Source organism: Camelus bactrianus, chromosome 1 (assembly GCF_048773025.1).
Source record: "Camelus bactrianus isolate YW-2024 breed Bactrian camel chromosome 1, ASM4877302v1, whole genome shotgun sequence".
Lineage (NCBI taxonomy): Eukaryota > Metazoa > Chordata > Mammalia > Artiodactyla > Camelidae > Camelus > Camelus bactrianus.
In genome coordinates this window covers 72,209,124-72,235,772 of record NC_133539.1, presented here as the reverse complement: position 1 = coordinate 72,235,772, position 26,649 = coordinate 72,209,124, and the positions used below count along the sequence as shown (strand labels likewise).

The 26,649-nt window shown below is 38.6% G+C and overlaps 1 protein-coding gene across 5 annotated transcripts in view; it reads right to left on the bottom strand.

Moving 5' to 3' along the window:
* Positions 1–14,374, bottom strand: part of DCUN1D1 (defective in cullin neddylation 1 domain containing 1) — a 32,089-nt gene extending 17,715 nt beyond the window's left edge. For 2 of the 5 annotated variants that reach the window (XM_074367284.1, XM_074367299.1), the window contains exons 1-3: positions 14,068–14,374; positions 2,518–2,734; positions 990–1,158 (exon numbers count right to left, since the gene is read on the bottom strand). In XM_074367284.1, coding sequence (XP_074223385.1) covers positions 990–1,158; positions 2,518–2,734; positions 14,068–14,070 — 389 coding nt within the window. In that variant the 5' untranslated portion in view covers positions 14,071–14,374. Of the gene's footprint in view, positions 1–989; positions 1,159–2,517; positions 2,735–3,218; positions 4,840–13,124; positions 13,930–14,067 lie in introns of those variants that run through there. The other 3 variants (XM_074367292.1, XM_074367285.1, XM_074367291.1) reach the window with 3 other exon arrangements.
* Between the last annotated feature and the right edge of the window lie 12,275 nt (positions 14,375–26,649).

Below are 26,649 nucleotides of genomic sequence, written 5' to 3'. Positions count from 1 at the left end.
CCTCAGCTCCAGGGTTGGTGGCAGCTTTTTCCAACTGCCACCTCTGCTATACTTGAGTTTTCTTTGTGCCCTTTTTACACAATAAAACAATTTTTTAAAATTTACCCTGTTCAAATTATTGGTATGGTTTTGGTGTCCTGTCTGGACTCTGACTGATTACAATGTCCCTCAGGCTCAAGAATATGAATGCCTGGGTTCAAATTCTGGCTTTAGCTACCTAACTCCATAGTTTCTCTGGATCTCCATTTCCTCATCTCTAAAATTCAAATATAAACACTACTTCTCTCACAAAGTTGTTGTGAAGAGGTAGCTGAAGTACTTACTTAGCACAATATCTGAAATAAATGTTCAACAAATGTTTAGCTATTATCATTCAACAGCACCTACTAAAAACAGAAAGGGCAGCTGGTTACCTTTCCACAGAAGACTTTGCAGCCTCATTAAATACAGACAACTAGAGGTCATGGATAAAACATCTACCCATGACTTTTCAATCTAATTTATCCCAAGACATTTAGCTAATCAGTTGTGGGTGAAAAAAAGTGATTAGTAACCTCTATGATTTTTTAAATTAGTTTTTAAAATTTATTTTTATTTTAATGGAGGTATTGGGAATTAAATCCAGGACCTCGTGCATACTAAGCATGTGCTCTACCACTGAGCTATACCCTCCCCACAAAATTTTAAATTCTAGTTTGTTTATAAATTCAGTTCATAGCCTTCTATTAGGAAATAAAACTTGCTCATTTCACTTTTCCATGTAAAATACTAAGGCACAGTAATTTTAATACCAGTGAACCTCCATTAGAAACAAATAATAAAAGCATAATGCAAACAGAGTAAGTTGTACTAACTTGACAGATAACTTGACACAGAAGGAACTATCGTATCAGCCCATTTCTATTTATACCATTATTTGGGGGCACAAATGTCAGTTCCACTGTAATTCTCATAATTTACCTAATTTCCTGTGGTAAGTATCTACTCACCCTAATTCTGTCATGCCATCCATGAACTCCTGTTTGGAGAATTCGCACTGTGTTGCCGCTCTAAACTTCCACGCAATGATCAACACACTAATGCTGGCTGGATCGAGTGCCAGGTCATCACAGAACTGCTGTATACCATCTATTCCAATTTTGTTTTCATCTTGAGGATCTTTAAAAACAATAATGCAGTATTAAATTAGTGCCATAGTTTACTAAACTATTCCTGAAACTGAAAAAGGTAATTCTTTGTGTTCCATTAAAAAAAAAAAATCACTATAGACCAAAAACATGAAGCAGTATTACTCTAACAGATATTCTCCCCCTGTAATATTTAAAGCCACTCTGCCTCCGAAACAGCACTCTATTCAGCAGTATATATACAGATGAGCACTTGATTTTTAAAAGTCTCATTTATTCATGTGGAAAATGTCTCACACTCATACACATTCAGAAATCAGACATTCCTATATAGGGAACATATTCACATTTTACAGATGCATTCTAAACAGCATCACATATAGAAACTCGTGGGGGGAGGGTATAGCTCAGTGGTAGGGTACGCGCTTAGCATGCAAGAGGTCCTGGGTTCAATCACCAGTATCTTCATTAAAAAAATAAATAAGTAACAAACCTAATTATTCCTTCTCCCCTGCAAAAGAAAACCACAGACATACACGAAAGAAATTATTTTTTTCTTAATTTTACTACAGAAATCACTTTTAACAGAGTATCAGAAAAACCATAAACTCTGTAATTCAATTTCTATCACAATACAAATAACTGCTGTTCATATTAAAGACAAAAAACCCAACTACCAATATTTACTCTTCAGACAGCAAAAATTTAAAAATGGCAAATACAAGGAGCAAGAGGCACTAATACACTGCTGTCAAATGGGGTTTGCTAACAGCTCAAGGAATAAAAAACGTGCACATCTTTTGACTTTTGGGCATGAGCTATGAATGAAATATAATCTTACTGTTGGAAAAATTTTGAAAGAAACTCTCTCTGTATCTTTTCAGCATAAACATAAAAGACATAGAAGGCTTGATACCAGGACGTTAAATATTGGTTCCCTCAGAGGAATAAATAAAGGAAAAGATGAAGAAACTATTATTTTTTTCTATATTCATCTATTATGTATTATTTAACTTCTTAAAGGTGTATATTATTTTATAATTCTTTAAAGGTTATTAAAATTATTTTCTTAAAATTTTCTTAAAATTGGCTCATCTGAGTTTTATGAAAATAGGGGGGGAAATGCAGTCTCCCAGCCCCCATTCTCAAATTGGATCACGGGGGAGGAAAAAAGGGGAGGATAAAAGGGAAGGAAATAAAAGGCTAAGGAAAATTTTTAGTGAAAAGAGGAAAATAATTTCTCTCAGATTTCTTAAATTCTAAGATCTACAGAGCTCTGTGGGACACATCCACCCAATTAATGTTCTCTGTATTATTTGATATCTCACAGAAAGCATGTAACTTTGGAAAACTTGGTTCAAAATTTTTAAAGTCACAAGCAAACACTCACCTTTGTATCTATTGTATAGTTGTTCTAACTTCTTCCTGTCCAATGATCCTTTTACACTCTCTCGTATATAAAGTTCAGGATTTTGGAAAAAATTGTCTGTTGCAACATCTAACTTCCAGTCATTTTGAGACAGACAACTTACTGCTGTTTTTTCACTAGATTGTGTGAAGATCATAAACTGACGAACTTTATCCTTCTGCGATGATTTCAACTTGTTCTATTGAAACCAGAAAATAAACTGAAACTATAAAATCACAAAAGACTAAGTATTTCTATATTGCTGACTAATCACTCCTAGCAATACTTCTTCCTCATAAAATATTAAAACATTTAGCTCAAGACTTACTTTTGATCTATTAATTAGACAAAGTTTTAAAAAATCTAAAACACACAATTAATATCATTTTGGAAAAAAACTAGACAGAGGGAAGAGAAGTTCAACCACCCTGCAATTCTCCTAAAAGTGGATCCTAAGAGCATGTATTCAAGCTCTAGAAGGGAAATACAGGTACTCCCAGAACTTTAACCAAGCACAAAGCTTTAAACAGATGCTACAGGAGTGGTAGGGAAGAAGGAGACAGTACTTAGCCAGCCAGAACAGTGAGATTAGCAGGTATTCATGCAGTTCTAAAACCCACTATAAAGGATATGGGGTGCAATTCTCCACCACCTCACTCCCCTTGTTTTCTTGCGATTCTTACCAAACGTGAGAAAGCAACAGAACAGGAGTACTCTACATTTCTCCTCGCAGTGTTCAGGAGCCAAGACCCTGCGTCCTTCCAACCAAGGTAATTTTTAATAAAATTCTCCTTTCTTATTCTGAAAGATTCACCTCTTTCCCTTTGACTGAGCCTAGCAGAAGCTCTCTCTAGACAGCCTCTCTATTGTAATAACCTCTTCTCACTAGCCTGTGTTGACAAAGAATCATGTCTCCTTTGACCTGAACCCTAAGCAAAATGAAGCAGGGCAATCAGGCCCTCCACTCTCTCCCAGTATCAAGGTCATGTTTTTTCCCTTCTCACCCAAGTTGGTCTCCTGTGCAATGTCAGTCTCCCTGCTATTATTCTTCCCCCTCACAAGTCCTAATACCATCTCTCAGCAAAATACTTGGGTTCTTCCTGAGCTACTATTGCAAATGAAGGGGAAAAAAAAATCACATGAGTAGGGCACACATTGAGTAGGCCACCACAGTGTTCTGTGGATTAAGCGACACACCTGAGAACCCCAGCATTTTTTATCTGGCCCAAACTGGCCAATCACAAACCTCAACCCCCTGATTGTACAAACAGTTAAGGAATTTGTTCAAAAATCACCCTGGTTGTGGTGGGGATAGGTATAGCTCAGTGGTAGAGTGCATGCTTAGCACACACAAGGTCCTGGGTTCAATCTCCAGTACTTCCATTTAAAAAAGAGAAAGGGAAAAAAAGAAAAAGAAAAAAAAAAAAAGAACAAAAACTACCTCAGTTATTATTGGCAGAAATGGGACAAGAACAGAAAGGCCTCATGAATCCGAGTCTTAGTAAACTTTCCATAAACCACACTGCTTGCAGTACATATTTATAAGCCTTTTAAGGTTTTCAGGAAAAAGACTACCAAAGACATAAATATTTCCACCTATCACAGAGTAAAAACAAGACTATGCAAAATCAAATATGAAAACCAACCCCTATCTCTAGCAATATGAAAAATGTTTATACCTTGGAGTCTGATCTGTCACCATACTCTCCTCTCTATAAGTATATTTAGAATTCAGATTAAAACCTCAACTTCTGTTCTCCATTAAAACTGAGAAACTAAAAATTCCCTAACCTCCCATAATTTCAATAACTTGACCACCTCTGAACACTAGATAACTCATGTCCCATTAAAGACACATCTCTAAAATGTCCAGGATTCTTCTCCTTTAAAGATACAATAATATCCTCAAGATATTATTCAATTGCAAAAACACACAATGAAACCAAATGCCAAGGAAGATATCTGTCTTATTTTAATATACTTGATACCAACTTTTGTTACTGAAAGCTATTTTTAAAATTAGTACACCTTTCTCTCAAGACCCAGAGTATACTGACATCTCTTGTAATCCTTTGAAGAACAGGGAAGTACCTGAAGGTCACTACGATCATCAGTGACCACTGTATATTATACAAAGTGCTGGAGATGAACCTAAAGAAGTGTAACAACTACAGGCCACATCCTGGAAATTACTTCTTAATTAAACCTGATGTAACTTCTCTGTATTAAGATTTTCCCATTCTAAAAGTTAGAGACAGCAAAACAATCAGGATTTTTGGGGGGAGGGGGAGGTTATCATACACTATTAAATCCAGTGTTGTTCCCTGAAGCCTGACTCACTTTTGTTGACGAGAGGAAGGAAAAACACTGCTTAAATCACTTCTGCAAGAAAAAAAGAGCTGTTCACTCTACTAGATCTCCTGTCAGAGAGCAAGATATTAGAAAATTGGGGGAACAAAGATAAAAAATCATCCACATAAATAACAAAATTATATAAGTGAATTCAATTCCATGTCATATCTTATTTGAAATAAAAGTATATGTAGTAAATAACATCTATGATATGTGAATAGAAACTATTTTAACTGGTTTAAATTTCCAGTATATGGAGCAATATCAATATATTTTAAGAAAAAAGGGCTGCAGTTACCATTTGCAACACCATAAAGGCTAATGAGTGATAACTGGCAGAGAAGTGACAGTATGAGTTCCTGCTAGGCCAAGTAGTAGTAACAAGCAATTCCATTCCTGAAAAGTCTGATAACTACCCTTTCTTTTCTTGTACTTACAACGCACTCTGACCATTTCTCTGTCCGTTTGTGGTGCCCAGAATAAATCTTAACACTTGCTCTCCTACTAGGGAGGATGTACTCAATTCTGCAGTCCCAAAGGCTGTCCTAGAGGAAAGGTGGATTGGGCTACCCAGACCTGCCCCTTTCCCAAGCCTATTTAGAAGAGCTGCAACACTCTCACTCACTTTCCCCAGGCCACTTGAGGGCACCAGGCAAGGTGTTTGGATTTTGAGAGCGTGGCTTAAAGGTTTAAATTTCTATCAACTTAAGGAAGAGAAAAAGAGTATCTAGTCAGCAGAGAATTATTTTACAGGGGATGAGAGGGTAAATAGAAAACTGAGGTGGAAGAAGAAAAACAGATGGTCTGTCTGTATTTCTACTACAAGCCCAGTGGGTATCTTCCTAAGAGCAAAAACATGTGATAACTACAATGATTCAGCACTCAAATGTAGTACATGCTATTTACTTTGACCGTTTTAAAAAAACAAACTAGACGGGTCATCAAATAAGTTTGGGCAATACAATCTTCAGTACTCAAATGTGAAAACTATCTAGAGTATCAATTTTTCAAGGAAATTCAATATTGGTTAAGTATGTAAAATGTACAAAATACAGAATATATTCCAATTATATATAATTCTAGCAAAAAAGGGGGAGGGAGAGAGAAAAGGGGGAGAGATAAAAAGAAAAAATGCAGTCTCATGTAATAGAAAGCTAGTATCAACTGTATCAAAGATTAACAAAGTTAGAAATGATAATAATAATAATAATTTTATATTATTATAATATTTTATTATATATTATATATTATATTATTATCATCATCATCATCATCATCATCATCATCTGGACAGTAAAAAGCACTTCTTTGCTCACTTTCGCAAAAAAAAAAAAGTATCTGGTTATCAATATATATTGTTTAATACTTAAATCTAGCACATGTTTGCAATTTTTTTCCACTCAAGAAATTTAAGAATTACATTTGAAATAACAGTTTATCTGGGAAAGAAATCAGAATTCAGACAAATAGTTTGGATGTAGCCAAGTATCATATATAAGTATATTTAACCACTGAACTTATAAAGTCTGCTGTGATAGAAGAACAGGGATTTCAGAAAGGTTCTATAATAAAAAATAATGATCATAAAGAAATCCCTTTCATAAGAAAAGTAACATAGAAAATAATTTTCTAGTTAACTATGTTCTAACAATTACAAAATAAAACAATTTTAATGGGTGACATTTCCAAAAGCAAAAAATTAAGATTCATTTTACTACTTCTATTCTGAATTTTCACCTTCTCAACCGTAAGTTTCAAATTCAGTCTAAACTCCAGAAAGACACCAAGGCCTTTATATTTTTAAAGAAATTATTTTTCTAACTCAATTCTAGCTATCTTAGGATTTGACAAATGCAGCTCATAAAAGGTAGTATTTTAAAAAATCAAAACACTGTAATAATCACCCATAATTTTCATTAAAAGCTCTGTATATAGTGTTCTCATATGTTTACCATGTGATTAACAGTTAAACTTCATCTGAAATTTAGAGGAGCTAGTTTGAGTCCAGAAAATCCTACTTTCTATATATGATACATAGTATTCAGCAAATGTAGCCAAATACAAACAATATTCCAAACCACTCATCTATAAAAGGCCTTCTCACAGATTATAGGTCTGAAGTCAAAAGTGCAAGAAAAATCAATTCAACTAACCAGCCTACCTACTCCTAGAAAAGACTTTCACCTTGGGGCAAAGTTCTACAGGAAAGTCAGGCTAAGAATCTAGGTAGCTGCAGCTAGAAGTTCTCTTCCTTCTACCTGCACAGAGAGGTGAAGAGTGCAGACTCTCAAACCAGACTGGCAGGATTTTAATCCCACTTGTGCCTCCTATTTTCTGTGTGACTTCAGGAAAATTACTTAATCTCTGTGTGCTTCAACTCCATCTGTAAACAGGGTGTGAAGGTTATATGAATTAATTCAGGTTAAACTCTTAGAACTGTAACTAGCACATAGTAAGGACTCCTTATAAGTCCACAAAGGAAAGGATACTGGAGAAAAGAGTAATTTTATGTAAATGCGATGATAAGAAAAACCACCACCATAATCAGAAAACTAGCAGCTAACATTTATTTGCGCTCCTACTGGGTGCCAATTCTGTGCTAGGTATTTAATTATTAACAATTTTGCAAGGTGGTGATCACTGAGTCTGTTTTACCAATGAGGAGACCAAGCCTCAGAACTCGATTTATCTAGGGACAGAATTATCCAAAAAGTAGCAGAGCCAGAAATGAAACTCTGGTGCCTGGCTTCAAGGCATGCAGTCTTTCCATTTATTCTACACTGTCGTCAAGTGAAAGACAAATCAAAAAAGGGCAAAAGTGCAACCACTGACTAATTATTGTGTGTACTGGGGGCAGGGGGGGTGGATTCTGAACAATATTTCTTTACCTGTTTTTATGGAAACGTTAAATAAGTAATCAACTGTTTTTCCTTTCAAATGTAAACAATTTGCATTCTGACTAAAAATTGACCATTAAGCATTCCCTTACTTACTAAAAAGCTAATTTAGGGATAAAATTTCCTTGTAGGATTTTGGGGGAAGGTTATTTTTAAGATGTATAATTCAGCAGGAAGGAAGATGTGTTTATAGTCCTGTCATAGTCTATTTTTTAAAAGATGGCCACAATCTATAGCCTTAACTATACTAAGAGGTGGAAAATTGGTGTCACTGAAAGTCAGGTTTCCTTTTCCAATAAGAAGGCTTGAAACCCAGAGATAATACAGAACATGTACAGGTTATAGCCAGAAAATATAAATCAATGTGTACAATTTCAAACATTAAGCAAAACAAACATTTTTCAGTAGTCATGTGCATTAAAATCCGCAGTTTAGGATAATTACTTATGGTAGGCCTGTGGCTCTAAAGATCATTTGTAAACTTCCCGCACTTTGAATGACAATTGAACTCCCCCTTTCTCTATGCAGAGTCTATGATTCTTAAGGGGTTACCTAACAGGTGTGGGGAGAAACAAATGCTTTTAAATAACTTTCTATTGTATATATCATAAATGCAACTAACACACACAAAATAAAATAAAATGAACTCTTGAGAGGCATTCAACTACTAAGTCAAATGTGGCATAATATACTACACTATGTAATCACTGTACCCAATGATGTTTTAAATGGTAAATCACCTGAAAAAATATTTCATTAAGTATACTTGTTAAGATTTTGTATGTCTTTAAGGATTTTTCTCATAGGTTTTTTTTTTTTTAAGGGAGAATTTTATCATTCAGAGCCCACTCTGAGATTCTTGATTTTGCGTGTGGTGGGGGGAGGGGGTAATTAGGTTTATTTATTTATTTTTAGAGGAGGTACTGGGGATTGAACTGAGGACTTCATACACACTAAGCATGCACTCTACCACTGGAGCTGTACCCTACCCCTCCTCACAGCTTTAAAAAAAAATACACAGCATTAATGGAAATTTAAAGGATTTTCTCTACTCCACCCTCAGAAGTATTATTCAAAAGATGACTACCACTATAAATGGAATAAGTGTTTTGATTTTGGTTTAAAGAAGACTGCTTTGACTATTAAAAACAGTTATTTTCACTAATTCCTGATTATTTTGGTAATAGGATAGAAATAGCCCCTTAAAATACTTGTTTTAACCATCATATTTCAAATGAATTCTCCCAAACTTATTGCTTTGAAAGTCTAACAAGCAGTCAAGATAACTAATTTAAATTTGCCTCCCCTCTCCATAAATATCTTTTGTAAAGAAATCTCAAGTTAACAAAAAGATTACTGAGGTGAAAACTAAACAAACAAACAAAGAATTAAATGAGATTTTTTAAGTTCTATAGTTAAAGAACTTCTAGTAACAACTGGCATTCAAAAGTCATGGATATTTGTTACATAAAAATAAATGATCCTTAAAAAATAAAATCTCCTAATTCTAAGATCCGGTATCTACTCAAATCTTAAATCCAGAAATATTACAATCCTATGAATAATAAATAAGTGCTCTAAATATTTACTGAAATAAAAATATTCCAATACAACAAAGGAATGAGCCATGTACTTCAACTTATCTCTACTGCTGAACACTATGTCCAGTGTTGAGGGATTCAAAAGTGTAATGCAATAGAATTCTGTAGAAAGGAACTACTTAAAAGAAAAACTCTCTCAACATTTTACAATGCAAATAAGCAGCCCAATGACTCTAAATGATTAGGTACTAATTATATAAAATGGGTTCAACAAAGTTGTGAAACGCACTTCAGTGACATTTTCCCCTTTTGTTTTTTGCTTCTTCTTAGGTAGGGGATATACACCTAAAGTGACTAGCTAAACTAGACAGTCAGCAGGTTATTCAAGAGCTTGTTTGTGTCCACAAAGCAACTGAATCCTATTTGGAACTATTTCTCTTCATCAAATGTCATGGTTAATACTATCACAACTTGAACAACTCACATTGAAATTTAAAAGGGGGCTTTCTCACAGGTTTTCCTTATGCTTGACCTGGCCTATGAAGCCATAATCAAAAGAGCCACTTAACTCAAATGAGCTCAGCTCATTTAAAACAAACAAAACAAAAAAACTGACCACAAGTTAATTTTAACTTTCAATTTTTTCTTACCATATGTACCAAGAGTTCTAATTTTTCAATTACTTGAAACATTTACATCAGATCATCTGATTTGATACAATACAGAAACAATATAAGGAATAAACCATACTGAAACTAATCAAAAATTCCACACCTATAAAGAAAGGGTCCTTGCAGTGTTTTAAAAAAAAAAAAAAGAGAGAGAGAAGGGGTAGATAAAGTGTGTAACCAGAAACCAGGCTTCTAATCCCTGCTGTCACGAACTAGCTCTTTACCTTGGTCAACTCTTCTAGAACCACTAAACCTCTTTTTCCAGATATGCTAAAAGGAGGTATCAATATCTATCCCACAAACTGGAGTGAAGCTGAAATAACACTTTGAACTGTCTGACTAGCAGACAGTATGTTCTCAACAAACGTTAATGTGATCCTTTCTCCCCAAAGACCCAGTTTTCTGCAAATAGCCATTAAACAACATGCCAACTACTAAAACATATTCAAAAGCAATCTATGAAAGAGATTGTGATGCTGTGTTTATTAATTAGCCTGGCTAGGTAAACTCGATGGTCAAACTAGTTTTTATTGAATATTGGACAGTCATCTTAATTAGAATTCAAAACTCTGTGGACAGAAGCTACATGGTAAAGAAAACTACAAAAAGAATTTTGTTGTCTTTTAAAACTGCTTTGAAAGTAATTATCTATACTTGTAATAGGACACTAAGAGACAGCAGAAACAAAGTCTACCGTATCACTCAGGATCCTTCAGTGGCTTCCCATTCTCTTGAAATAAAAACCCAATAAACCTACAATGCCCACCCATGCCCATTTCCACTCCTTACCCCTCAGACCTCATCTGCTCCAGTGCCCAACATGCCCCTCTCCCCTCCACAAGATGCTCCAGCCACACAGGCCTCACTGTTCCTCAAACCCTCTTTGACCACATTTCTGCGTGGTTTACTCTTTCATCTAGTCTGCTCAAAATTCACCTCATCAGTGCTGCAAGTACCATTTTGCAACACCACTTCCACTGTGCCCCAGCACTCCCAATTCCCCTCCCTTACACGGCTTTTCTCTCATAGCACTTAACACCTTCTAACATAGGAAGAAAAATACATACTGTGTTTATTTATGTCTCTCCCTACTAAAATGTAACTCTTAACCAGAGCAGGGATTTTTAACCTTTCAGTGAAAAAAAAAAAAAAAAAATATATATATATATAGATAGATAGATAGATAGATAGCTGTGTGTATATCCGTATCTCCATATCCAATGCTAGACTAGAACAGTGCCTGGCACATAGTAGATGTTTAAGAAATAAAGATTAAAATGAATTAAGGCCCTCCCTTAATTTACATATGTGTATGCAAAAGAATGTGAAACAGGTTCTAAAGTGTCAACCTTGAAAAGGCCTACATTCATGTGAACTTATGATTTATTGAAAACATAATCTGAAATTTCAAAGTCCACACCTTTTAAAAAAAAACATTAAAAACATAGTTAATTAACATCATTAATCATCCATTAAATTGACTTTTGTTATTTAAAATTTTCATTAATAATACTTGGGTTTTTCCTGTTTAAATGAGTAACATAATTTCAAATCCAATTTTCAACCATTTCTCTAGATTTTATGTGAGTTAAAAGATTGTATGTACCACAAATACTGGGGGAAATAGTAAAACCAGGAAAAATTAGTTTCAGTTCTGCAAATAACAATTTTGCAAACTTGAACCTCAAAACCTCCTTGATCCTCAATTTCTTCTTCTGTAAAAGAGGAGTAAATGAGATGATCTCTGAAGCCATTTCAGATCTAAAAATTCTATGATGCTGTGAGTCTATAAAAATCTAGTAGAGGTTACACAGGCCACATACTTCTCACACAGAGAATAAAAATCATTAAAATAAAAAATTTTAACTGAATTGAACTTTAGAAATCATTAAATCCTGTCATCTTATAAATAAGTAAATAAGCCTGAAATTTTGAACACTTTTTAAAAAATATTTAGGAGTAACAGAATTATTGTCTAATTTTGAAGTTATTTTTGGTCTTTCTATGTGTGTGTCAGATAACCTAAATGAACAATTTTTTCTTATGAAAAACATTTCAGGTATCTCATTATTTAAGCTTGCCCCAGAACTCACAATACAGCAATTTGCTCTAGAAATGGGCTGCATTACACACACTGAAAAACATTAGTCTAAAAACCATCAAGAAATTATAAATTTATAACGAAAAACTTAACTAAAAAATTCTTTTTGGCCTAACTTCTTATTAGGGCCCACGATGATTTAGCTTCCAAACTAACAAGAGCATACCAAGACAATTCTAGTGACATGATCTGAGTTCAGCCACAGAAAGTGTTTTAAATTAGTGGTATCTTGTCAGCAATGGTGTAATTAGATGAGTTATGGCTAAGTTCCAAAACTAGCTAATTTAATATTAGCAAAAGGATAGACTATTACAAGTTCCAATCCAAGCTGAACTCTAGTATATGAACCACATGAATCCTGAATTCATGAGCAGGTAATCAGCATTATCAAGGCCTTGGGATTCTAAAGGTTGATGTTGATTTGGAGACTATGATAAACAGAACACATTTCAGTACTCTCACAGAGTGTTTACCAGGGAATTGCATTTCATTACTTCAAGCTTACTACTCAACTACACGCCAAGAATCTGGAAACTTTAGGAGTAATGTCTATGACCGTCAAAATACTTTAGAAATTGGAAACTGTTTAGACACCGTGGTGGATCTTTGAACACTGCAATATCAATTTAAACATTAACCTATACTTTATAGCAAAGTTTTCTTACAAATACAAATGGTAAATTTTCCTGGAACTTACTACAGAACATAAGTCTTGAGTATATGGCAAACTAAACCACATAACCATACATGACACCAAAATTATGCCAAGTTGGAGGCTGAGAGTAGATAAGTGTCACTCAGCAGAAAAAAGACCAGCTAAAAACAAAGACACTGGGGCATTCCCTTAACACAGACATACACATACACCCTCCTCAAAGAGGCCTTTATGTTCCCCATGAGCAAAAGGACATCATTTTTACTGTCTATTCATACAGTAACCTGCATGGAATTCAACTCATGCTGCGACTATAATGCCAAACATCGCTTCTGAAAAACAAAAAAGTTTAAGAGTCAGGTATATAATTACCAAAATGTAACCAGATAACTTGAATCCCACGCCTTTAAGCTCGTTAAGACATTTTCCGAACAAAAAAGGAGAGGGAAATAACTTGACAAACTATTTTTTAAAAATCACAAATGGTCTTTAACTGACATAATAAAGCAATTACTGCTCCCGCCTCAAGCAAATAAAGTATGTGCTCAAAAGGTAGCAAGTCTGTTTCTCCTAATTTTACGAAATGAGAACAGGTTGCACTTCCGTACTCCGCCCTCCCCCCACGTCCCCCTAGCTCAGCGGTCTCCCATGTTCTCAGCACAGAGGTAAATATAACCTCCACCAACTGGCCAGTGAAACTCCCATTTTCCAAAAGCATGGGACGCAGCGAAAGGTGATGGAGAAAGGAAGAGGGCTGATACCCCGCCCCAAGCAAAACTGCCTGGAGACTTGAGGGGTGTTGGAGCCGGAGCGGAGGAACGAGAGGAGCGCCGGGAAAGTCTTCCCTTCTCGCCGGCGGGGCGGAGGGGGAAGCCCCGGCTCCGGGGAGGGGGAGGTTCCTCACCCGGAACCCCGGACCCCGGACCCCGGCCAGACACAATGGAGCCGGCGAGGGGGCCGGTCAGGGGCCGGGCCGTTGCCCCCTCCCCTCCCCCCGCCCCAACACCTCCCCCCGCGGCGCCGTGCCCCGGTGAGGGGCACCGGGGACCGCTCCCCCCGCCCCAAACTCCCCGGGGCTCCCGACTAGGCCCCGCTCCGCTCCGCCTCCTCGGCTCTCGCGTAGCGGCGGCGCCCGGGCGGGAAGGGGCGAAGGAGGAAGGGAGAGGCGAGGAGGAGAGCCCCGCCGGGGAGCGGACCGAGGCCGCGGGCCGAGGCTCGGGGCGGCGGGGTCGCCGCGGGGCGGAGGGCGGCCGGGGCGGGGGTGCGCGGCTGCGCCGGCCCCCAGCCGGCGGGGCGGGCGGCCGCAGTGCCTCACCATGTTGGTGTCCTCCAGGCCTCTCCCCTCCTCCTCCGGCTCCGCAGCGAATGGACGGCGGCGGCGGCGGCGGCTCCTCTCACGGGCTCGCCGGGCTCCCGCTCATGCGCAGTGCGGGGCGGCCCCAGCGCGTCCCGAGGAGGCAGCCCCGGGCCTCCGGGAGGCGGAGGGACTGAGACGGGCAGCGGACGCCCGGCGCGGGGCTTCCCCCGGGCGCGGGGGTCTCCCTCGGGCGGGGGACGCGGACGGGGCAGGGGGGGGCGACGCACGCGCTGCGCGCGCCGACATCCTCCCGCCGCGCCTGGCGGGGTGAAGGGCCGGGGGATACCACCTCCGCTTCCTACGCTCTCCTTCCGCCGTACGACAGACAGGGCCGTGTCTACACTGGCTCGAGAAGGGCAGTACCTTGAGCAGCTGGGGGCGACTGGAAGGGCTATGACTGAGGCGCTAGATCCGTCCCAAACCACTCCTCCGCATCAATACAAAAAAAAGGAAGAAAAAGTAAAAACACCTCCACTCCAGTGTTTTCTTCTTCACCTTCCCCCAAGTTCCAGTATTTGGACTGCATCAGGTCCCCCACAGGGACGTGCCAGGGGAGACCTTAGTCTGAGCCGTGTGGGAGCCGTAATGCCCTTTAGTGTGACACAGCTTCTTCCCAGACCTGTGTCCACAGGAAAACCAGTGGTATGGCCCTAGGGTTCCAGGTGAGGAGGACGGCGGATTGTGAGAGCATGCCGCTGGTGGCGGAAGTTGCGGTATCAGTGCCTACTACTTGTCTAAATATCAGCTTAGTTGTACCTTCCTAGGATAAGTTTTGGGAAGTGACGAACTTTTTTTTTCCTCTGGGGCTCGATGTCAGGCTTGACCTAATCTTGGTTCTAAGGCTGTTGAGGGTGAGGATACCAGGATTCTGCGCTGGGGGTCAAGTAGACTAGTATGTGATGCAGGGAGTACAAAGAACTCTTTGGAGTAGTCGCTGCCCTTAAGAAATTGACTATCCAATTGAAGAGATCAGACACTTCTACACACGAAGAAAGGGAATAAGAAAACAAGTAGTAAAGCAAACATCAGAAAATCACGTCTAAGACTGAAAACTGTGTTTCAGAACAGAACCAACCTTAGTGTTTCACTCTCACCTGTTATCACTGTCATCACCAACAGCCTTTCCCCCCCAGCGCAGGCATAAGCTGCTGGATCAATTCCACAACTTCACGACTTTGAAATTCTTATCAAAGCAACAGAACTTCTTTGGCAACTCCTGGGGGCCTTCTGACACTTCCTGAAGCAGCCATGTATCCGGAGCTCCCACGACGCGACCAAGACAGTTCCCTGGCCACCACTGACCATCCATCCATTCTTTCCACCAACCTTTAGATATTACTGTGCCAGTGTCCTTGCTAGGCTCTGGAAGAACAGCTCTGCGAGGACAGGCCAGATCTGCCTGGTGCAGCAATCCTGAAGCTGGACCACATCCATGGATGTTCTCCAGGATTTCACCTAGTGTTTCCCTGAAATATTAACTAACAGCTAGGGTCTTAAGAGGATTCACTGTCCCTCTTTCTCCACACTGTTATACTTCACAGAGGTAATAGCTCGTGAGTTTTCTGCCAAGTCCAGGGAGCAGTTCTTAGTTCTCATTCTACTTGACCTCTCTCCTGTATTTGAACACTTCCTCTTTAAATTTCCTCTCATCATTTTCCATGATTCCACTTTCTTCTACATTTCCTCCTTCCTCTGTGACCACTCTCCTTTGCTGGCTCAGCTCTCTTTGGCTCTTAAATGGTGGGCTTTCCAGAACTATCCCTGAATCTCTTCCTGTATACAAGCTGTGTCATGCTCTGACTCACATTCCCACAATGTCAACTACTACTTATATCTTGAGGAGTCCTAAATCTTGACTTCCAGCTCCTGAGTGGCAGGCCTACACACTAAATTTGGTTATTCCACAGGCCTGACAATCTTGAAAATCCAAAACTATAGCCCCAAAGCTGCTTTTCCTCCTGTGTTTTTACCAAATCATCCACAGCATACACAACTCTTTCTACCCCATTCCCCTTAATCTAATCACTCACCAAACCTCATCAGTTTTACCTCCTAAATAACTTTGAATCTTCAGTCTGTCCTCTATCCCTCAGCCATCAGTGGCCTCTTAAATAATCTTCTGGACTCTACTCTTTTTCCACTGCTCCAGAGTTCTCTTGCTGTAACATAAATCTTAATTTCATTCTTAAAATTCCCCAGGGGCTCCATCAACATGCGCTTCCTTGGTGTGGAGTATAAGACTCTATCTCCATAATCTGTCCACTCATCTTGCCCTTTCCCACCATCTTCCACACAAATGCACCTCATATTTCCGTTTTAACAATCCAAGTCTGCCGCCTCTCATTCTGCTATCCCTGGAGTTACACTGACTGAGGACTTTTCATGTACCAGGCACCGTTCTAAACCCATAACACATCCTAATTCATATAATCCTCACTTCAACCTTATGAGCTATGCCCAGTGATCATGCTTATTCTACCAAGAAAGAAACTGCAGGGAAGAAACTATGGAATAACATGCCTAATGTTCTTCAGCTGGCATGTCATGGAGCTAGGATTTAAACCTGGGTAGTCTGGTTACAGACTTTATTCTCTTAACTACCACACTGTATTTTCTACCAAGACCTTGTACTCAACTGAAAGACCATCCTCTCTGTAATTGTCTCCTGACCTCATCCTGGGTTCCAGCTGGTAGATATGCTTCTCCTTCTGCACTTCTGTGAAGCTTGTATGCACTTCTGTTATACTTATGACATCATATGATAATCATTTGCCTCCATGACCACCTCCCTTGCCAGATTGTGCACTGCTCTGTGCCAGAGACCCAGTTGCACACATCTTTGAGTTTTCAGTGTCAAAGTGAGTGCCTGGCATATAGGACATATATATGTGCTACATGGTAATGGTTGGATAAATTAAAAGAAGATATCTAATTGTTGTCTCTTGGTCTGCCTTCAGACTGTGCCTATATTGTTTGTTATTGTAATGGAATGTCTGTCCTCTTTGGCAGATGTATGTCATACCATATGTCAGGTGGTAAATGTAGTAGCAACTGTACCCATCACTGCACTTCCAAGCTACAGTACTGAATGTGCAATGGAGAATTATTACTCAATCATTGTTATTGAGTGAGAGAAACATACTTGTTAAAATTGTCCTGATTATTTTTAAAATGGAAAAGTCCTGAAGATAAAGCATAAATTACAAGATTTAATTAACTAAAGAATATTCATTAACATGTTCCTATTACTTTTTTGTCATGAGGTTTCAAGTATTTAAGTTAAGCTCTGAGGTTTTTTAAACACAGAATTTGTAAAGATTATTTTCTACAGTGACAATCTCAACGATAAGAAATAAGGTGGAAACATCCAGCTGAAATCCACTATCATTCTCCCTCTCCCCCCGGATATGTATCTATATCTATACATAGCTGTAGATAAATATATTGACATATAGATATCTATATATACATATGGATATATGCACACACACATATGTATGTGTATATAAAAAAAGTGCATATACACACATTCACTGTATACCTATAGCTAGATAGGCAGATAGACAAACTAATATGCAATATTTGTACAAAGTATAATTTTTCAAGTTAAAACATGCAACTATTCAAAAATAATTGTTGCCCAGATGCTTAAAAATTCATGTTAAGTTAATCCATTGGCTGACAAAACTGTTGCAAGTCTGTTTAAAGATACATATAAAACCAAGGATTTCATACTTTTAAAATCTGTCTTTCAGCAAAGAGAAAGAGCAAAAGTAATCCGAGAAGACAGATTGCTAACATTTCCAGTAGTTCATCTAGCTAAAATTAAGCTTGCAGGGTAACCATGTGGACACAGTTACAGTTCAAAGGCACTAGTCTGAGACGTACAGCCACCACCTTCCCACGTGTAACTCAGGTGGACGCAGTTTTGCCCAAGATTTACATAAATGTACTTACTGAATTCAAGCTTGCCTATTTATAAATATGTAAGAGTAAATGAGACTGACCAATGCAACCTATTTTAGTTTGAGTGAAACATGACATTTAGGTTTTATCCGTCCAGGATTAAAGGGTGAAGCAGACAGGACAGGCCTCAGGGTCAGGGGTAGGCCCTAGTGTGGCCATAGGAAGTCTAACATGAGAGCGATGGTCCCAAATACACACCAAAGTCACCAGAGTAGGGAAAAAAGTGGAAGCCTTTGGACTCTCCTGTCCCTGATAAATGTCACCAGTAAAGCCAAAGAAATGACTGCCTGAGACTCCCCCACATTCTGAACGACTGGAAGAGGAATCCTTATTCAGGACAAGGGGATAAATTTCCAAGAGTGTCCCTGGGAAACTGGGCACCATTGTCCTTTTCAAACAAAAGAGCCAACAAAAACAGTATTCCAGTGGGTCCCTTTCTAAATAGGAAAATGGGAATATTCACCAGAGCCAGTCTGTCACCTCAAGGTACATGTAGGTCTGTTGATTTTAGCTGCTCCACACTCATGGTAGAGGAATGGACTTGCAGTAACAGTTGAGACTGGAGGGCCAGCAATGGGAAACCATCCAGGACCATCACTGATGATGTCACAATGTCCTACTGTCTCAAGATGTCCATCCTGGACCTCCCTGCCTAGCTCATCTTGGTACTTCTTACATGAGACTGGCTCTGCCCAGGTGTCTGTCTGGAACAGTTCTGGTCAGTTGCAAAGAGTGAATTCATTGAAATCATAACAGCTGAAACATTTCTGCAGGTAGCAGGCTAGGTGATCCCCTAGAATCCAGAGTGTTTATTCCTGGATACTTCTGGTATCCTCACCAAGGCATTTTCCACTGATAATGACAGAGGGAAAGCTAGTATTGAATCAAAACCTTGCTTTCCTGTCTTTATTCAGTGAACAGCGCATAAGGCATGCAAATTTCTCAGGGACTCAGTATTCTCAGTTACAAAATGAGAAGATTGGGTTAAATTGTAATAAGTTTCTATCAACCCCTAAGTTAGTAGGATTCCTTCCTGGTAGACTATTATGAGCTGTCCTCAAAGGTCAGGAAAGTAGATCTCATTTATTCATTCATTCATTGTGAAGCACATGAAGCATCTAAGCTAGCACTTCACTGTCTGACAAATACAATGCAAGCCACAAATGTGTGGCATATGTGAAATTCAGGTTTTCTTGTATTGAAATTTTTTTAAAGTAAAAAGAAACAGGCTTCACCTGTTTTGTTTTTAATATTTTATTTAACCCAAGCTATCCAAGATATCAGCATTTCAACATGTACTCAATATAAAATATTACTGAAATATTTTACTTTGTTTCATAGTAAGTCTTTGAAATCTGATATGTATATTATACTTAAAGTCATCTTAATTTGGGCTAGTCACATCTCAAGTGCTCAGTCATATGGTAATGGCTACTCTGTTGGCCCGCACAGGCCCAGGCAGTGGCTGGCCTGGAGTAAATGCCCAACAAATGGGAGTAAGAACTACTCTTACTTCCAGGAAATAAATGAAAACCAAAGTAAACCTGGAATATCTCCATAGAACCAAAGTAGCACAAAAATGGTTAGCATTTGGGAAGCTAATATAGTTCAGTTGGAGAAAAAAAAAATGGCAAGAGGGCAGTAAGAATTATTCTTTAATTGTACATCTATATCTGGGATAAGTATTTTCAGTGTGTATAGCAAACTAGGAAGACCACCTATACACATTTATAAACGTCTACCAAGCACCAGTAATTTATCTAACCCTATCTTTCTTTTTTTAAAATATATTTTTATTGATGTATAGTCAGTTTACAATGTTGTGTCAATTTCTGGTGTACAGCTTTTCCATTACATATAATTTCTGTACAATTCTGTACATTTTCAATCAAAAGAACGTATGTTAAACACTGAAGTGCATTTCTCAAGCACTTTAGAATTCTGGGGTGTTTTTCTCAGGGCTACACAGTAAATAAGTAAATGCCATTTTCTCTATTTCTTTTGAGATATGTCACTCTTCAAAGAAATTATTTGGGATGGGTGAAGAGAGAAGAGTTTGATGAAAGAGAAAGTTTCTGTGCAAATACTGTAAAACTTAAAAAGTGAATATTCAGATCAGGTTTCACAGTGTATAGCACTGTGAAAGAGAAAAAACAATAAAATAACAACGCTAATATTGTGAAATTATCATTTTGAGAATAAATATACAGAAAGAGGAAGTCAATGAAGAAATCTAAAGATGAAACCCAAATGAGTTAATCTCTTGGGAGAGAGCAGGAAGCACCCTTCAGGACACCGGGAAAGGAGATGACTAGGCAGGTTCTTTAGAGATGAAATGACACGTGGTCTCCTATATCTGACCAAAAATGAAAGAAAGGAGAATGCTGTAGCTGCAGATCATGACTTTGAAAGGAAATAAGGAATAGAGAATTTGAAGAGGTCCCTTGATTTTGTTGATAGCCTGACCTGGAAGAAGGGTGCAGGGATGAAGGGTTGAGTGGAGGGGAAGCAAACATGAAGGTCCAAGCTCAGGCCTGACGGGTGAGCTCTAGGAGGCCTTGGTGACAGCACAATTGGCAGATCAGGTCTGGCTGGAAAGAAGAGCCAGAGGGAGGGGTTAGGAGAGAGGAAGGGATTGTTTTCACTCTTGATAGATCGGATACAGCCCTACAGAGTAACAACATAGCTGTGAAAAGGGTAAGAGAACACCTCGCTCAGGCTGTTCATGTGACAGGGCCGCATACCTTGGGTGAAGTATATGGCTCAGAGCCCAGGTTCTTAGTCCACCACCCCAGAGCCAGGTGTTCTATTTGTTTAGTTGATTTTGTGGCTGAGAAGAGTCTAAGATTTGATGCCAATCTTTCAGATGCCTGATTTCTCAAAAGAAGTAATGAATAATGTTAAGTCAGCTATGAAGGCACTGAAGTTGGAATAAGTTCAGATCCCTTGTTATTTTCCTTTTACATTTGTATTTATTTTATATAACTTACAAACTGAGGAGTGGTATCAGCTTTGAAACTTTTGAAATAGGCCTGTGGGGTTATATGAAAGAGTCACAGACTAAGACAACTGTGTTCTAGTCTATTTCCGGATGACTGGGCAAATCATACCTGTCTCCTTTGAGCCTCAATTACTCTGACTGGCAAGTTTGGATTAGGTAGATTCTTGGTTTCCTTCCAACTTCAAATCTGAGCTTTGCTTAAAATTCCAGGAAGTGTAATTGTTCTCATTCAGTCATTTATTTCCACATTCATTGAACACCTATATGTCAGCAACAGTACTAAGTACCAGGAATATAAAGAAAGAACCAAATTGTCCTGGCACCACTGCCCACTCACCCCAGGAACTCAGGATCAGGCAATGTGGAGGCTATGAAAGGTAAGGAAAGGATCTTTGTGAAGGTTCTACAAGTACTGCATCCAGGAAACCCAACAGGACTATGGGCACAGGGGAGGCTGTGTGTAGCAGGACAGCATGGGTTTCCAGTTACTTGGATCTGTCTGGGAACCAGGTTCTACCATTTATTATGAAGGTGGTGTTGGCATATTTCTTAATATGAGCCCCAGTTCCTTCATCTCCAAAATACATACCTCAGAGTAGTATGTGAAAAGTCAATGAGATTGAAAAAGACCACAAATAATAAATGTTGCTAAAGATTTGGAGAAAGGGAATTCCTGTACACTGTTGATGGGACTGTAAATTGGCATAGCCACTGTGAAAAACAGTATGGAGGCTCTTCAAAAAACTAAAAATAGGACTACCATATGATCTAGCAATTCTTGCATATATATATATCTCCAAAGAAAATGAAAACATTAATATATATATAATGGAATACTACTCAGCCATAAAAAGGAACGAAATTTTGCTAACTTGCCACCAGTGTGGATAGACCTGGAGGGTATTATGGTTAGGGAAATAAGTCAGAGAAAGACAAATACTGTATGTTATCACTTATATGTGGAATCTAAAAAAATAAAACAAATAAATGAATATAACAAAACAAAAACAGACTCATGGATAGAGAACAATGCCCCACAGTGCTGGAACTGAAAAATGAATTCAGCAAAGCTGCTGGATACATCAAAATGAAAAAAAAAATCAATTGTATTTCTGTATGTTAGCAATAAACAATCCAAATTAAATAAAACTGTTTCATTCACAATAGAATCAAAAGTAAAACATCAGAATGGTAAAATACTTAGGGATAAGTCTAACAAAAGAAGTGAAAGATTTATACACTAAAAATTATAAAACATTGCGGAGACAAATTTTAAAAGATCTACATAAATGAAGAAATATCCCATGTCCATGGATTGAAAGACTCAATATTGTTAGGATGTCAAGTCTCCCTAAATTGTTGTACATATTCAGTGCAATCCCTATCAAAATCCCAGCAGGCTTTGTAGAAATTGACAAGCTGATCCTAAAATTTATGTGAAAATTCAACATCATTATTCAGATTACAGAAATGCAAATTAAAACCACAATAATAATGCTATACATCTACCAGAATGGCTATAATTAAAAAGATGGACTATCCCAAGTTTTGGTGAGCATATTGAGAACTGGAACCCTTATGCATTGCTGATGGGAATGTGAAATAGAAACAGAAACTGTTGGGAACTGTTCTTAAACTTGAACTCACCATATGACCCAGCAAATCCACTACTAAGTATTTATCCAGGAGAAATGAAAGGGGTATTCAAGAATGTTCATAGAAGCATTGTGCAACATAGACAAAAACTGGGAAGTATTCAAACGTTTATCAATTGATATATGGATAAAGGAAATGTGGTACATCCATACAACAGAATCGTATTCAGCAAGAAAAAGATGACTTTGTGTGACCCCTGCTTCTTCCAGTTCTCTTACAAATTGGAGTCTCCCTAGGTAGAAAGCAAGCTAGAAAAGTGATATACTGGCGTCTAGCAGGACCCTTAATGTTGAAAATTCCCCAAACACAGAAAGGATTTTCAGTTGCTATTGTTGGGTGTCACAAATCATGACCAACCAACATCCACTATCTTCTCTCTTCAGAACCTCTTCTAGGGCCACAAACTTGGGACTTCGACCCAGGGCTTTGAAATTTTCAAGGCTGAAAAATGGTTGGAACAAGCATACCAATGTCAAGGGCAAGCAATGCTTTGTCTGGAGACCTCCCTCTTCCTCAAACATACAAAAGGAATCTTTGTGCACTGGCCCCAGCAGCAAAATTTCTAGGCATGGCTCTGCCACTTCCCTTTCCACCCCAACCTCCTGAATCCTCTTGCCACCACACCCTGGGGTTCTGAGCTCCTGAGTCAGCACCTCCAATCTGTCCTACTCCACTACATTTTTATTGTCCTTAAAGGCAGCTTTACTCTTGCCACTTCTGGTTCAAAAAAATTCCAGTGTCCACTTACTTATTGTCTATATCACCCAAACTCTTTAGTTTGACTTTCAGAAGCTCTATACGCTAGATACAACTTATGATGGCTTGGAATGCATCTGACCTACATTTCCCTGTATGCCCTACCTTGTATGTTTCCCATTAGGGTGAGCCACAAGGAGGAGTTGGATGAGATTTGGAGAGCAGAAGGGCAGCAGCAGCCATTCTGTGGCTCACACACAGTTTGGCTGATAACCGATTTACCTCATTGGCATGAAGTAGCAACAAAGCCTGCAACTTCTTTCTCTTCCCCTAGATCCTCATTCGGCATCTCCAAGTCCAGAGCCAAGTGTTTGTGTTTGGCTCTGTGATATAGGATCCTAGCTTCTGTAGAATGGCTTTGACACCAAGTTCAGAGGTAACAAGAATTGACACTTCTTTCAACTCATGTTTGTGGGCTCCTCTTGATCTCCCCCACTTTACATTCATCACGTCTTCCTGACTGCCTCACTGCGGACGTCAAGTTCCAACATTAAGGAGGGAGAATATAGCTCAAGGGGTAGAGTACACATGCCTAGCATAAACAAGGTCCTAGGTTCAATCCCCAGTATCTCCTCTAAAAATAAGTAAATAAGTGAACCTAATTACCCGCCACCCACAAAATAAATAAAAAATAATTTTAAAAAATTAAATTAAAGAAAAAGGTCCAACATTAAACACGGAGACAACAGCTCTTAACAAGACTGCTTAACCAGCTCCCACGTTGTGTCAAGCCAATTCCCTGCAACAATAGACAGACAGACAGACAGACAGACAGGTAGGTAGGTAGGTAGATCGATCTCCTATTGGTTCTGCTTCTCTGTCAGGAACACACTTTCCCATCTCCCCATCTCTACTTTCCACAGGCTTCCTCTTCTTTCAGCACTCAGTTCCTCCATGAAGCTGCCCTAGCTCCTACAGCTGAAAGTGACCCTCCCACCACACACACACACACACACACACACACACACACACACACACACACACACACACACACACACACAGTGGGACAGCCCAAGCAGACTACATGAAATCCCTAGAGCACTTAGCTAATTCTGCCTCACATCTTAGACATTTCTGCCCAGGGCATTTTCCCCTCTACTACTAGATTGTGTTCTCCAAGGGCATGGACCATGCATTGTACGTTTTTAGACCTCGTGGAGTATTTCCTACTGGCCTAGCACTCTGTGCAATGAACTGGATTATACTAACTGAAAATTCAAGAAGAGAGGGCTGGCATGGACATGAAGGGCTTCAATATAAACCACTTGTTTCATCACTTGCCTACCTGGTGGGCACATGTCCACCTGTCAACCTCAAGATGCCTCTTCTCTCCAGCACAGCCAGGGAATTCGGTCTTCTAGCAAGAGAATACAGAAAAGAAAGATGGAAGAAAGCATACTAGTAAAAAATTATTTACTAGTTCATGTAACTTTATGTGTAATAATGCCTATCAATGAGAAGGAGAAAAATCATCTTCAAGAACACATGTTTTTTTTCTTGCTATCAAAGTTCTTTTACAGGAGCCTTGAATGATATAATTTTATGAATTAGAGTTATTTCCCCAACTGGGAGAGTTATTTCGCCAGTTGGGAGTTATTTCCCCAATTGGGAAGGTAGCAATATGGATCACAGATCATTTTCAACATGTAGAAAACTCTAACAGATATGGTTTAGCTGAAGAAAAAGAAAAGCTTTTTACTGCTAAAAAGATTGAAATTCTTTCTTTTTAGCTGAGACTGTTTTAGTTCAGGGTGATAATAAACGTTACTCCAAGCTTATTGTGAACTGTGTATGTTCTTTTATTACTTTAAAAAAAGATGGAGAAATTACTTGATGACTTCTTAACAAATACATGTAGTTAAAGAAAAAATTGCTTTAACACCTGACATCCTTGTTTATAGAAATAATTAAGGAGAATCTAAAAGGGTAAAGAGCTTGGGACCCACTAAACTAGACAGTAATAGATATTAGGATAGATATTAGAAACTGGTCCTTCAAAATATTAAAAATTTACTTCCTTCTCATTGATGGGAACATCATGTTTAGTATGAATCTAAAATCAAATAATAGTGGCATCAAATTTCCTATTTAGTAACAGTAACTTGAGTGACTGCAGTGAGGTAATTCAACAGATTAAGGGGAAAAATTTCAACAAAGAGGGAATACAAGAAAATATCTTCTGAGAGTGTACTAGGTTTATACTACCAATTTCAATTTTAATTCAAAACAATCCAAATCAAATGAAAAACTTACCACTCTGCCTTCCTTGAAAAACTGCAGAAAATTAAGATTTTATTTTGTAGTTTTCCATTTGTTTTACTGGAAGATATTCTATTTTAATTTTTTTTGTTGTTGTGTTAGTTATATAGTCTGTTGATTAATTCAACCCAATGCCAAGGAAGGCAGGAATTGAGATGCTGGCAGGTGTTACTGCTTCTAACAGATAGAATACGTAAGAGAAGAGCCAACTGGTTTCCATGTTGTGGTTTCAATTAAAGTTTAGAATGGATAAGCTCATCCAAGAGAAATTAGGATTCCAGTGGCCCTGAGGAAACTCATAAGATGAATCATTTCTGTTTTATTCCTAAAAAACATAGATTTTAAAGTTCAAGCAGGAGTCAAATAAGCACAGATTCTCACTAACCAAGCTGCTTTGTCAACATCTCCCTTCCAGGTAGATGCTGCCAGGTAACGCAGAGCAGACACTGAGATGTGACTAGAGGAGTCCAGTGGAGGCCCGGGAGGAAAGAGCAGGCAGTCTGGCTGCAGGCACGAAAGTGGAGAGAGTGTTAAATGGTGTGATGGATCACTGAGACTCCAGTCATATTTAGTGTTTTGATATCACAATTGAAGGAAGAAATGAGGTATAATAATTTTTGACTGTAAAAGTTTCGAATACATACAAAGTACACCAAATGGTATAATTAACTCCCATGTACCCATCACTCAACTTCTATAGTTATCCTCTCAAGGCCAGCCTTGTCTCATCATACTTCACTCATTCCCATGGTCTACATAATTTTGTTGCAAATCTCAGATATTACTATAACCTTTCATTCATATTTCAGTATCTCTAAAAGGAGCCTTTAGGAAAAAAAACGCAACATCATTAACTCATCTAACAAAATAACAATAATTCCTTAATATCTTTAAGTATCCAT